Below are 15191 nucleotides of genomic sequence, written 5' to 3'. Positions count from 1 at the left end.
TCTTAGATCATGATGTGCAGTTTGTTTGCTTACTTTTGTAGAAGTGACCTTCAAAATCCTACTTTGTATTGCCACTTGTGTACTGAGCAGTGCCATTGACCTACTTTTGCTCTTTTGTTGGACATTAATACATTTATCTTATTCTGACAGTGAGCTCCCATTTTACAAGTGGAAAGTCATCACTACTTAAGATGACTGAAACATTTATATGCCACTTTATATATATATATACACACACACATTGGCTTGATAATATATTATTAACATAATATCTTAATTTTTATAACCCTTTTTTTATTGATTGTTAATCACTTTAACTGTTTACAGTGGTAATATTAATATTACTTTAATATTGAGCAATTGGTTGATTGTTTTCTTTGCACTAGTACATGGTGCAATCTATCTCTTCACATTTGACAAATTGATTTCATTGCCTTTTGTTTATTGGTTATTCCTACTATGTTCTGAAAGGATCTTTAATTTGATGCAGTTGAGTTTATTGTATCAAAGGTATGGAGTGGTAGGCACATATATCAAAACTGGTGGTTTGCCCGAGAGTTCAACAGGGCTCGAAGTTGGAAGTATTGGTGTAGATAAATGGTCACAACTGACTTTGAAAGTGCTGAAATCACTTCCTTTTGCGCTTACCAGTGCTCAGTTGAAAGCTGCATCAGAAATTATTTGGGACCTCAGAAGGCCGGTACCAATGAGTCGTCTTCTAGCGGTATTTCCACCATACACAAAAGCCATTGTTAGACATATTTAATGGATTTGATGTATATATTGTGTGTACGTTTATCTATACTTTTTTCCAGTGGTAAATTCTTTAGAATTTGGAACCAACTCTTCATTTATATTTTTTTTTCTTTTGAGACCTCAATGAGGAATCAGGATTCAGGATATATATTTAGTAGTTTTTTCTAAAACTGAATTAGGTCCTTAAAATGTTTCCCATAATGTGGAATGCTTTCAATCTGAGAAATTTTGTCTGAAAAAAATGTAAGTTTTCAATTTTTAATTAAAAATTGATTTGGGGTTATAAAATGTTAATGTTTCCTTAACCTAGCACTCAACAATTTATTAATCTAGCAGATTGCAGATCTACTGAGAAAACGCACAGCTAGGCTCCTAACACAATTAGTGGAAGAAAAAATTATACAACCAATCTCAATCACAATGACACAAACGGATTCTTCCCAATCAACAGTTCATTAAATCTGAACGTACTTGGGCTCCCTTCCTGTGATAATGACCCAACTGAGGAATCTATAGATGCAATATGGTTTGGATCTGTTCCAGCAGAGAAGGCCCCAGATCTGTCCTCAATCTCCTTGGCTGATTTGGATCTCCAATACTGCACTTCTGTGCTTCATTGGACTCGGCACATTAGAGTATCACACTCCTCACGTGAGAAAATCGCTCTCTCAAAGGCTAGTGCCATTGTATGGTGTGTCCTTTTCTCTCCTTAGCCTTGTTTTAATAACTTTACATTGAGCTAAATCCTTAACCCTAATCTCCAAAGTGATTAATGGTTGAGATGAAATCTCGCCATACTTTCATTTACTTTACTTTACTTTTCCTAAGTTCTTTTAGCTCATTTAGCCGGCATAATAATGATGAGCTTATCCTAAGATGAACTTAGGCTAAGTTATAGCAACTTTCTCACACTTGAGTGAATGTCCTAAGGAGATTTGTTGGTGACTTCTACATGCAGAAACACTTGGGCCTGTGCAGAAGTACCTTCCTGAGCTACAAACATCAACATAAAATGTCCATTTGTCTATGGCTGACGAATATTCTTATGATTGTTGTGATCTGTAGATGTCATATAGTGTAGGAATGTTGTGATCTGTAGATGTCATATAGTGTAGGAATATCTTGTTTCCAATAGAAGTACAAACCTTATCATCAAGAAGACAAAGCTAACCAAAAGAGGGATTTGACAAGGAGGTGTTAGATATGTGGCATCTATGGAGGCTCGATGTTAACTGTTATGAGGCCAATATTTCCATTTGATGACATTTTACTGTATTTGCTGGTGCTCCTTTTCGGTTTAACTCCATTATTTGATGGGAGAATACAATTTCATTTTGATGTGATTGAAGTCCATGTAACTTGTACTTTTTTCTTTACTATTGAAACTTTATAAAGTGGTTTTGATGGTTGGTGGAGTAAATGCCTAAAGTTTGTAGCCATTGGATGCCTACGACTACATACACTTCTCCCAAAGGTATGGTGTTTAAATTGGATTCTAAATTGTCTTGAATTCATAATTTAACCTTGTGACATTTCCCTACGCCTTCAACTATTTCCCTTCTGCGACCATAACCTTCATATTGGTCATTGGGCATACAAAAAGATTCAACTTTTTTGCAAGATTTGTGTCAACAAAATTATGAGCGCTTATTGTATCTATTAGGACTATTGTAGCACAGAGTGTCTAGGCACCGCGACAATGCTCAGAGTAAGCGCTGTCACTCTTAATCCTTACTCACTTCGTTTAAACTCTCTCCTAGGCAAGTCAAGGGGGTTAGTCCCTAAGATAATTGGATGAGAAAGCCTGTGGAACACGAGCTCTAGGAGATTTTAATGATTAACAACTTGATGAATTTAAAGCAAGTCTCGGTCAATTACGATAGATGAATTAAGACAAGACACAATTACAAGATATAAATGACTACAGACCAGTGCCTTTTATATTGAATTAACCATAGACTAAGTAATAACAAGTCATCCAAAGAAAACTTATAGATGTGGCAAAGCGATGATCATGAACAATTAATGTAAATGTGAAAAACTTTAACATGCAAGAGATTCCAGATTTAAAATGATTTTCATTAACTACCCAAATCTAGATTCAATTAACTTTCTCCAACAGTGAATATGATTTAAAACGTTTATCGCATCTGACAATAGAGAAATATCAAAATGCATTCAATCACCAAATAACATTAAGGAACTTTAGGTTTAAATTTAATTATTCCTTAGGAACTTAATTTAATGTGAAAGATGAGGAAAATAAATCAAAGGGTTAATAAAATATATTTTTAATGGGCCATAGGCCACATTAAAAATACTTAATGTGAAAGCGTAAATCCTTCAATTTATTTTATTCCAAATTCTAAAATCACAATTTTTTTTAATTTTTTTTTTAGATTTTTTAAATGTTTTTCAAATCTTTTAGATTTTTTAAATTTTTAGAAAATATTAATTTTTTTATGATTTTTAATGTTAATGTTTTTAGATTTTTTGAAGGTAAATAAAAATGAAAACCAAAATCAAAATGAAAAATAAAAAATAAAATGAAATACAAATACAAATAAAAATAAAAATAAAAGATCAAATTTTTAATTTATTTTTTGAGACTTTATAAGCAAAACACAACCAAATAATAAAACAAATTTCGAATCATTAACAAACCTAGACCTCATCAAATATACAAATAAAAAGGAGCAACCTAAACTAACCCATAGAATACATTAAATAAATAAAAGAAATTTCGTTTGTTTTTGGTGTATTGTTTCTGCAGGTCCGCGAGAGGGTTCCACGACAGCATGGAAAGGGTTTGGAGATGAGGAAGCTGTGGATGAAGAATCGCAGGGAGGCTTGGACCAAGCTTCGAGGGAGCAGCCAACAGCCAGCTCGACGACAGGAGGGAGGACGCAAGGATGCGGTGGATAGGCCTTGGGAAATGGAAAGTAGAGGCTGCAGGGAATGCGTGTATGGTAACAAGGGCAAGGAATGGACGTGGTGAGGAGCAACGGATAGGGAGAGGCGATGGCTACATACTTTGAAGGAAGGAAAGGATAGCCACAAGGAGAGAGGCAGTCACGTGGGCAGCGGATGAATGAAAGAAGCTACGGAGATGGGAGGAAGGGTTTACTGCAGAGAGGGATAGAGGGTTTTTTCTTTGTGTATGCAGGTGGAGTACGGATAGCGGGAGGAGGAACAGCTTGTTGGTAGCGTTGAAATTGTAGATTGATGGTAGAAAAAGGGCCGCAAGAGGATTTTCAAGGGTGGATGAATTGGACGGGATAGCAGCAAAAGAGAAGGACAAAATCACAAGGTTAAGGGGCTGGACAGTGAAAAGAAAAGAAGGATTTTGTTTGCTGTGCAGGTGGAGCAAAGGGAAATGATTGACGGGAGCCAGATGAGGCAGTTGCAGAGGGATTTTGAAGGCAACAACAACAATGAGAGAACGGAAATAGGGGCTTGAGGGCTAATTTTTTTTTTTTTGAATTTTGCAGCAAACCCAAAAACCCAGGCAGCATATTAAAAACAATCGGACAAATGATAGCCAGAAAACCTCAGCAATCCTAAATAAAATGTCAAATTCTTCTGCTTCAAATTTATTAATGAAACCCCTAAAAAAAGTTTCTCTAGATTTTTTTTTTTTTGTATGGAATCCACCTGCTTCAGATTTGTTAATGAAACCCTCATGAAGTTTCCAAATCCGACAATAAAAAATAAATAGATTTAAATCCTTGGACTGTAAACCTCTGGATAGAATACCCTAGAGATCGAGATCTTACCGTCTAGGGCCTAGATCTGGACTCTATACAGATTTCTCCTTCAGATCTGTAGCTGCAAGACAACAATAAAACACCCAAACGATATATACAAAAACCCAGAAAAATCCAAGTCAGAAAACCGAAAATAATTACAGATCTATGTACATGAATGGAAGATCTATCAGATTTAGGGAGTGTGAGTCCAACTCCGCTCCCAGATCTGGTAATATGAGGCTGTCAATAGCCAGATCTATTGATTTAGCACAGGAAAAATTAAAATTTTTAAAGTTTAAAGGAGTTGCTGAGCTCAAAATCCTTCATGCATCACCCATAAAAAATATCTTATGATAAGCCCAAGATCAACTTAAACTGGGCTCTTTAGAGGACACGGATCGGGAGTTCGCTGGTCCAACTGAAAACTTCCTCGAACGCCCGATGATCTAAAAATCAATACTTTTCTGCAAAACTCAATTCAGCGATCAACATAGAGCGAGAAAACGATAATAAAATTCAGATAAATAGAGATACCTGAAAACGATAATAAAATTCAGATAAATAGAGATACCTGCTATTATATTCAAAACGTAAATTATCAATCAAACCCTAGTGGCTGAGCAAGATACCTATACTCAAATCACTTTTCAGAAAGCTATTATTAATGGCTAAAAAGAAATCTATGCATGAAAATGACACATCTTACAGTATTTCCACGAAGAGTAACACCATCAGAAATTAACCCCAAAGTCTTTCTTTATTGCTCATAAAAAGATTACAAGAGAGCTTTTCGCTTAGCACACGATCAAAAGATCGGATGAATTGACTGACAAATGACTTCCTATTTAAAGATAAATCCTTCAACGACTAGTTTGAGTGATCCACGTCAAAGCAATATCGACCATTGATGAGGATCAAAATTTATTTTAATCCCATCCGTCAAAATTCTAAATTCTCGAGGAAATTAGAAATTTTCAATTAAATACATATTAATTAATTAAAAAATTAAAATTTTGAATTAATTTCCTCAAAATTTTGACTTTGACTTAACCTCAGGGACCAAAGGCTTAAAATTTAGCAAAATAATTAATTTACCTTAGTCTCGGGACTTTTTAAAATTTGAATTTTAAGGACCGTCGAATTTTCCCTTTGGAGAATTTAAATTTACCTAGGACTTAGAATTAATTAAATTTTTGGCTTAGGATTTTAATTAATTTTTTGGCCAGAAAATTTAAGTAATTAACCTATGAGGGGATAAATTATTTTTTCCAACCTTCAAGACACTTTACATCATAAGGGGGAGAACCCATTTGAAAAAGGCCCTCACAGACTACCCATTTCCGCGACACAAATATAATCCAGCAGACCAAGCAATTTGTAATAAAATAACCTAACCTAAGCAGTTGAGGGTTTTTATTATTATGCAGTAGTGAATTCTGAGTACAATCTGGATGCCTGAAATTTGACAATCCTACAAAGAAAAATACTGGCAAGAAGCTAGTGGGGAATTTTCCTCACCCCACAAGTAATTTGGCATTGAAGACTGGCCTCTGAAACCCCTCTACGAATTTCCCTGCATCACCCTCTGCGTGGGATCTATGCGTGCACTAATCTGTACGTCCTAGATCTCACACTGAGCTGCCTCTTTTGCTTGCCACGGACTCTGGAAATGTTTCTCCCGGCCTTTGCAAAATTCTTCTACCACCGGAACTCTGAAACGATTTCTCGAATTCACAAATTGAACTTCCTATTAGAGGCTTTTGCGCAACCCTTGCGTCAACCTCACTGTGGCTATCTCTGCCTCTTTGCAATGCACTCGTCGGATCTGGAAAACTTCCACTGACTCACTGTCCCTGCCCCTCACTACCTATGCTTCGATCTTTAGCTCTCCAGTAACTTCTACTGCTCTCTGGAAATCGATCTGCCAAGGAAATCAAACTACTGAAGTGTCTTCTCCATCTACCCATCGACGACTTCTTATAATTCTCTGTTGGAGCACCAACGGCCAAGATTAAAACTTATTCAAGGGTTGGGATCATATCAGTGTCGATCTGTGTGAGTTTCTAGAGAATTGTTACCTTGACTTAATTAATTCTGATTAATTAACCAATTTTCCTAAGTTTAGACTTAAGAAACATTAAAAAAATAGGTTAATAATATAATTAAGCCATCTCTAGGTGGAATTTCCAGAAACAATTTCTGGGTTATGGAGATCTCATGTATTTTAGCCTTTCCACTAAGTTTCATGACTATAACACATCCGATGCTACAAAAAAACTAAACACTCCCTCTTAGCGAGGACTATGTTCTAGTGTTGCACACCCTAGCACAACATTCTGTCTTTGTATCATCCTTTGTCACGCTGCTAATGTCTGGCCATATTGCCAACTAACCACTGCGCAACTCTGATACTGCATCTGTGCTGCTGTTGACACTGCTTTCCTGTTGCCAACTCTGCATCTGCACTGCAACTCCCTCTCATCTATTGATGCTGCAACTACAACAACTGCAACTGAGAAGCATCCGAAATACCGAATCAACTGTGTTCAATATGATGCTTCTGTCTCCCGTGTTAGTTTTTGTAGCATCAAATGTGTTCTAGCCACGAAATTTGGTGGAGTGGCTAGAATAGATGAGACCTCCAAAACCCAGAAATCATTTTTGGAAATTCTGTCTTGAAGTGTCTCAATTAGATTATTAAACATTTTTTTAAATATTTCCTAAGTGTAAACTTAGGGAATATGGTTAATTAATTAGTATTAATTGAGATAAGGTGATAAGAGTCCAGAAACTCACACAGTTCAAGTCAGAAATGATCCTAGCCATCGATTATGTTTTAATCTTGGTTGTTGGTGCTCCAACAATGGATTATAAAAGGAGGTCGATGTGGTGATGGAGGAGACACTTGAGCAGTTCGATTTCTTGGCAGATCAATTTCCAGAGTAGCAGCAGTTAGTTGCTGGAGAGAGCTAGAGATTGAAGCAGTGAGTGAGGGGTAGGGACAGTGATTCAAAGGAAGTCTTCCAGATCCGGGGAGGCAACAACAAGAGGGTAGAGTTATCCCAGTGAGGCAGCACAGAGCACTGCATCATAGCTTTGGAGAGGGCAGTTCAATTTGCTGGAGAGAAAATCGTTCTCAGCTCCAGAGGCCGGGCAAAGGTTCCATAAAGCCGGAGAGATGATTTCCTTAGCAGTTGAAGGCAGAACAACTTCATCAGAAACTAGTCAGAAGAAAGACATCATAGTGATTGCACAGTTCAACGCAGAGGGTGACGCAAAAGCTTTAAGATGCAGAGTTTTCTGGAGGCAAGTTGTACCCGGATTGCTTGTGGAGGAAGAGTACATTTCTTTCAATAATTTTGCCCAGATTTTCTTGCTGTGGATTGCCAGTTTCAGGCATCCAGATTGTACTCAGATTTTCACTGCTGCATAATAATAAAAACCCTCGCTTTTGCACCGGTTTTCCTAAGTTGGGTTTTTACGGGGACATTTGTTCAAAAATAATGCTCATATTTTATGTGTGTATGCTAGCATTTCTCAGTTTTCGACGCATTATTTTTCCACTATATTTTTATTTGTGAAAGTTGCAGTGTGTTTATTTTGATATTTGCCGTAGTAGCTAAATTATTAAATTAATTAATAATTACTTGAAATAATACCAGTTGCCGCAATATGATTCTAGTTTTAGGAAATTTCACATGGTATCAAAGTGCAGTTGATCAGCTGGAGATCTTAGAAACAAAGGAAAGGAATTTCACTTCTCAATAAGGGCAGCAAGCCGAAATTCCTAAGGGCAACGCTGTATTTTTGCCAAGAGGCCATGTTGCTTGAGGACATTCATTTTTTTCTGAGTGAAGGGCAGAAAAATTCGATCGTTCCAAATCGAGTGATTCTGGAGGTAGAGGGAGCAACTCAATGTTTTTGTTGGGCAAATATCTAGCTAGAAACATGAGTTTTTGAAGTAGTACGTTGAAGCAGAACGAACGCCAAGGTGGAAGAGAGAAGAGCATGTAGAGAGGGAAAATTTTCCTCAGGGAACTTCTAGTCTCAAGAAGTTTTACTTTCCTTGCATATTGGCAATATTGTGAGCGGATCTTCTCACTCTAGAAGGGAGTACGGGTAGCAGAGCAGTAATTGCGCAGAAGGAAAGAGGAAGTTTTCGATAGTTCGTTGAAATGGCCATTGCTGGGCTTCATGATCAGGACAGGTTGGATGACACTTCCAACTACATCATTTGGAAGGCAAGGATGCCATTCCTTCTAGATGAATATGGCCTGAAGCTTATATTGATGATGTAGTGGCGGTTCCTCAAGATGCAGATCAACAGAAAGAATACAAGAAAGAGATGACGCACGCTAAACGGTTAATCTTGGATGGAGTCCGGGATCATATTATCTCACATATAGCTGGCAAAGATATTGCCAAACAGATGTGGGATATTCTCTCCATGTTATACCAGGGAACTTCCGAGCAGCGGAAGATGTTTCTTGAGGAGAAGTTGAGATGCATCTGGATGTAGATGGGGGAAGGCATAGATCCCTTCCTTCCTAGAATTCAAGAGGTCCGAGACTAGCTGTCAGCTATTGGGGCAATGCCTCAACCCACAAAACTAGTGTGATTGGCACTCAACAACGTCTCAGAGAATTGGCAGGTCTTTGTGCAAAGCATATTGGGCAGAGATAGGCTACTAGAGTGGGATAGGATTTGGGATGATTTGCAGTAGGAGGAGTTGAGACAAGCTCTGTTAGAGAGCTCCATCAGTGGCAATAACAATAGCAGGTCGAAGATGGTGAAGGAGGAGGAGAATGTGGCCCACGCATCTAAGGGTCCTAGTTAGGGGTAGGGAGAGTAGAGGAAGAAGAAGGACTTGTCAAAGGTTAAGTGCCTCAGGTGCGGTGAGCTTGGTCACTACAGTACCCAGTGTCCTCTCAGGAAGAAGGACAAAAAGGAGAAGCAGGACCAATAGGCAACATCTGCAGTGAACAACAAGTTGTCCTCCAAGTTGGAGGAAGACTTCACGATGTTTGCAAATATACCTTCAAGAGTGAGGTGGGGAGATTTGGTATTGTAGTCCCAGAGAACTACAGAGTTTGGTCAAGGTCCTTGAGGAGTCCACCTCATGGATCATTACCTGGCTATGGGGGCCTACAGTATTAAGTAGCAGGATGGATCAATGGGAGTTGATGCAATTAGTACTAGAGTGACAGTTGCAGAGACTAGTAGAAGTCAGATGCTGGGGAGCTCAGTGCAGTGTTGGCAACAATGCAGATGGCATAATGCAGAGTTAGCAGTAGCGCAGAGTCTTCAGTGGACAGTGCAACAGCTAGTAGCAGTTAGAGACTTAGGTGACAGATGCATCATATTGAACACAATTGATTTTGTATTTTGGATGCCTTTCCATTGCAGATGTTGCAGTTGCAGCAGTAACATATGAGAGGGAGTTGTAGTGCAGATGCAGTGTTGGAAGCAGTAATAGTAGTGTTAGTAGCAACACAGATGCAACATATATCAGAGTTGCACAGTGGTTGGTGGGAAGTATGGCCATACACCAACAACATGATAGGGGATGATACAAAGACAATGTTATGGCAGGGTGTGCAGCACTAGAACACATTCCTCGCTAAGAGGGAGTGTTATATTTTGTAGCATCGGATGTGTTCTAGCCACAAAGGTGTAGAGGCTAGAATACATGAGATCTCGAAAACCCAAAAATAGTTTCCAGAAATTTCGCCTAAGTTGAAACTAGGGAATATGGTTAATTAATCAGTATTAATTGAGATAAGGTGAGAATAGTATAGAAACTCACACGGATCAATACAAGGATGATCCTAGCCATAAATTATGTTTTAATCTTGGCCGTTGGTGCTCCAACAATGGATTATAAGAGGAGGTTGATGTGGTGATGGAGGAGACACTTGAGTAGTTCGATTTCTTGGCAGATCGATTTCTAGAGTAGCAATAGTTAGTTGTTAGAGAGAGCCAAAGGTCGAAGCAGTGAGTGAGGGGCAGTCACAGTGAACTGAAGGAAGTTTTCTAGATTCAGAGAGGCAACAGCAAGAGGGTTGAGTTATCCCAGTGAGGCAGCGTAGAGCACTGCACAGTAGCTTCGGAGAGGGCAGTTGGATTTGTTGGAGATAAAATCGTTCTTAGTTATAGAGGCCGGGAAAAGGTTCTAGAAGGCCAGAGAGACGATTCCTTCAACAGCTGAAGGAAGAACGACTTCATCAGAAACTAGTCAGAGGCAAGACGTCGTAGTGACTACACAGTTCAGCGCAGAGGGTGACATAGAAGCTTCAAGAGGCCGAGTTTTCTGTAGGAAAGTTGTGCCGGGATTGCTTGTGGAGGAAGGGCAAATTCGCTTACCTATATTTTCTTGTTGTGGATTGCCATTTTCAGTCATCCAGATTGTACTCAGATTTTTATTGCTACATAATAATAAAAACCCTCACTGGTGCATCAGTCTTCCCAAGTTAGGTTTTTCCGGGGGCATTTGTCCAAAAATAATTGTCTCATATATTATGTGTGTGCTAACATCTCTTAGTTTCTAGTGCATTATTTTTCCGCAATAGTTTTATTTGTGAAGGTTGCAGTGTGTATATTTCGATTTGCCATAGTAGATAAATTGTTAAATTAATTAACAATTAGGAGAAATAATACCAGTTGTTGCAATAGGATTCCAGTTTCAGGAGTTTTCACATCCCAAGTCTCGTCTGCTACTAGCCTCTGCACTATCACTGAAGAATCTGCGCTGCTACTGACTCTGCACTGTACCACTCTGCATTGTTGCCAACTCTGCAGTACGCTCCCCAACACTTGATTAGTCTGCAATTGTCACTCTAGAATCTTGACTCCATCAACTGTCACTGATCCATCCTGCGATTGACCATTGTGGGCCCTCGTAGCCAGGTGAGGATCCATGAGATGGACTCCTCAATGGACCCTGCCCAATTGGCACGCTGGAGTTTCATACTCCTCCTCCTCCTGGATCTGTTGCCTCACTATCTCCTTTCAAGCCTAGTCTGTGGTTGGGACGCTTCCTTTCTTTGCAACTCGCACTAGACAACTCGCAATTCCTCCGACACTTATTTATGGCAATTGGAAGTCGAACTGCTACCCAGATCTGCATTCTAGCTAAATCGCACAACCTCCTCTGGCAATTTTGTATGGCCATCCCTGCAAAGCTACAAAATCCGTGAAACAAAAAAATTGGAGAAAATAAACTCGAAAATCTCCCTCTTTCTTGCTGCTCTGTTGCTGGATCTGCTACTCGCATTGCCTTCTGGAGTGAGAAGATATTCTCACAACTATTGCCAATCTGTAACTAGAAAAATCAGATTTCTTGGCTAGAAACCCTTTGAGAGAAATCTCCCTTTGTGTGTGGAATTTCTCTTCCACCCGACGTTGATTTTGCGGCTGCAAAACCCTCTACATCCAACCAGAAATCCACTTAGCAAAATCTGAGTTGCTATTGCTCCCTGTGACTGCCAAAATTGCTATTCCAGGCAAATCGAATTTTTTGCAAACCTGCAACTGAAAAAACAAACCCTTGCCCAATGATTCAACCTGCCTGTCAAGGTACTGCGCAACCTTTGAGAATTTCGGCCTGCTGCTGCCTCTGAACAACGTAATTCTCTCCTGCGATTCTAAGCTTCCTCGCTAATCACTTACGCTCCGATACCATCTGAAAATTTCATCTATCACAACAACTGGAAAATATTTTTCTAATTGTTAATTTATTTAATAATTTATTTGTTGTCTGCTACGACAAATATCAAATATTTCACACTGTGATTTTCACAAATAATTTGTGGAAGAAAAATGGTGCTGGAAACTAAGATAAGCTAGCACACACATAAAATTTACATAGTTATTTTTGGACAAATGTCCTTGGAAAAACCCAACTTGGGAAAACGATGCAACAACTGAGGGTTTTTATTATTATGTAGCAGTGAAATCTGAGTACAATCTGGATGCCTGAAATCTAGCAATCCTATAGAGAAAAATACTCGCAAGAATCTAGTGAGGAATTTTCCTCACCCCACAAGAAATCCGACATTGAAGACTGGCCTCTGAAATCCCTCTACGAATTGCCCTGCGTCACCCTCTGCGTGAGTTTTGCGGAGGCACTAATCTGTATGACCTGGGTCGCACACTGAACTGCCTCTTCTACTTGCCACCGACTCTGGAAATGTTTCTCTTGGCCTGAAATTATTTTGCCACTGGAACTTTGAAACGACTTCCTAAATATGCAAATCGAATTGCCTATTAGAGGCTTCTGCGGAGGCCCTGCATCAGCCTCACTGTAGCTATCTCTGCCTCTCTGCAATGCACTTGCTAGATCTGGAAAACTTCCTTCGACTCACTGTCCCTGCTCCTCACTGTCTCAGCTTCAATCTCTGGCTCTTCGACAACTGTTGCTGCTCTCTGGAAATCGATTTGCCAAGGAAATCGAACTGCTGAAGTGTCTTCTCCATCTACCCATCGACTTCTTCTTATAATCCTCTCTTGGAGTACCAACAACCAAGATTAAAACTTAATCAAGGGCTAGGAAAATATCAGAGTCGATCCGTGCGAGTTTCTAGAGAATTTTCACCTTGACTTAATTAACTATGATTAATTAACCAGTTTTCCTAAATTTAGACTTAGGAAACATAAATAAATATGTCAATAATGTAATTAAGTTATCTCTAGGTGGAATTTCTAGAAAAAAATCACGGGTTGTGGAGATCTCATGTATTCTAGGCTTTCCACCAAGTTTCGTGACTAGAACACATCCGATGCTACAAAAAACTAACACAGGGTCCCATTTTTAACCACAATGTTTGCATTTACCCTTTTTTATTTGTTGGCCTTCCAAATTAAGTTTGTCTCCTCCTCTTAAACGTGATGGAAGGTATTTTGGATTTTCTATTTTTGTAGCCTTGGGAATCTTTCAGCTTGAATAGAATTTCTCAAATTTTGGCAGTGGCACTCTTTTGAGGTTCTTCTCAACAACTTTTGCTTTATGTATTACATCTTCCATAGTTGTAATATCATGTAGTTTTAACTCATTCTGGATGTGTGGTTTGTTAATTTTCTACTGTTCTATGCTTAGTACAAATACGATCACTTAGCCCAATCTTTTCGTTAATTAGCAATCAAATTTAATCTCCCAATGATAAGCACAATTGTAGATAGAACAATAAATGCAATATACAATAGAAGACAACTAAGAGCAAATAACAAGAGACACAAGATTTGGTCAAAGACCAAGGAAAAACCCCATAAGGAGGAAAACCCTTTTCAAATTCTTCTTCTATTGGATTTTCATTAAATGTTCAACAGAGAGATACAATGATTCAATTCATCAACATAAGAGTCAATGTCAATTCTTTGACTATCCAAGAGATCAACCAACCAATATGCAATAAATGATCCCTAAAGTCAAATGTGGTCAGCATTTCAAAGTTTGCAATTCTACCACAATAAACACCAATCAAGGATGACCTAACTAGTCCACAAGTCAATGATCAAACTGCCTCAAGGAGCTCGGTCAATAGTCAAAATACTTGACCTTCCTTGCTAGTCAAACTTTAGTCAAAACAGTCCCAAACAACTTGATCAAACTCGGTTAAAGGATAGAGAAGAACTCTGCTGTCAACTTCAGATCTTAGAGGTCAATGTCAACAGTCAGCAGTGGTCAAAGTAGCCTAGAAAATTTCGGTTTCTCCATAGAAAAAGTTAAAACTCGACCTCCAAAGATCGAACTTTTGTGAGTCAAAGGGGGTCAAAATACCAAGTCAAACTTGGTCAATGGTTTCCCAAACAAAAGTCAATGCAAAAATTTCAGAATTAGCCCTTGAACCTTCGCATGCGTGAACTTGGCTGCCTTGCTTTAGACTTGTATGAACGAATCACAAGAGGAGAGAGAAGAAGATGTGTGTTGATGTGATGGCCAAATGAGGTTGCCTTGATGTGAATTTATATGTGACTTTGGAGATCCAATTTGTCCTTTAGGCTTACTTGTACTTTTGTGCACATGTTGGTCCTGCTTTTGCTAGAGGGAATGGTCCCCTTGATTTCTTTCCACTGGCGCATCCCGAACATACTCCATCATGGCTAGATTGAACATTGTTAGTTTTTTGTTAGCATCGGAAGTGCTCTAGCTTTGAAAATTGGTGGAGAGGCTAACGCACATGAATTCTAAATAACCTAGAAACCGTTTGGTGAAATTCCACCCAGATTGTATTTTATTAAAATAATTAATATTTTTAATGAAGTTCCCAAATCTAAACTTAGGGAAATTAAAATATTAATGGGTATTAATCAAAATATGGGTGAGACTGATCTAGAAGGCGGATCGAGTCATGTTTTAATCTTAGTCGTTGGTTAGAGACTTAATCTTGGCCATTGAAGACTCAACAGGAAAAGTATAAGATGGAGGCTTGGGGTTCACTTGAAAATACATAGAGTGTTGATTAGTCAGTTCGATTTTCTTGGGGTAAGGTTTGCTAAGGAATTCGAACCAGTGATCAAGCAGTGAGGATCAGAGGTAGCACTGGGAGGAAGTGATTTCCAGTTCTAGTGAATACACGAAGAAGGATAATAGAGCTAGGGTTGGTCCAAGAAGGGACATCATAGCAGTTGAAGGAAATTGATGCAGAGGGTTAGTGCAGAATCTGGAGGAGGTTGACACAGAAGTGCTGG

General features: G+C 38.8%; 1 protein-coding gene across 4 annotated transcripts in view; it reads left to right on the top strand.

Moving 5' to 3' along the window:
* Window positions 1–15191, top strand: part of LOC149233725 (ATP-dependent DNA helicase homolog RECG1, chloroplastic/mitochondrial-like) — a 513467-nt gene that overhangs the window by 260068 nt on the left and 238208 nt on the right. For all 4 annotated transcript variants that reach the window (XM_089379840.1, XM_089379841.1, XM_089379839.1 and 1 more), the window contains one exon: window positions 491–724. In XM_089379840.1, the coding sequence (XP_089235966.1) occupies window positions 491–724 (234 nt within the window). The remainder of the gene's footprint in view (window positions 1–490; window positions 725–15191) is intronic.

The sequence above is a fragment of the Pinus tabuliformis genome, chromosome J (genome assembly GCF_031772625.1).
Source record: "Pinus tabuliformis cultivar Carrire ecotype Pingquan chromosome J, CPIR1, whole genome shotgun sequence".
NCBI classification, from domain to species: domain Eukaryota; kingdom Viridiplantae; phylum Streptophyta; class Pinopsida; order Pinales; family Pinaceae; genus Pinus; species Pinus tabuliformis.
This window is presented reverse-complemented; position numbering and strand designations above follow the sequence as displayed.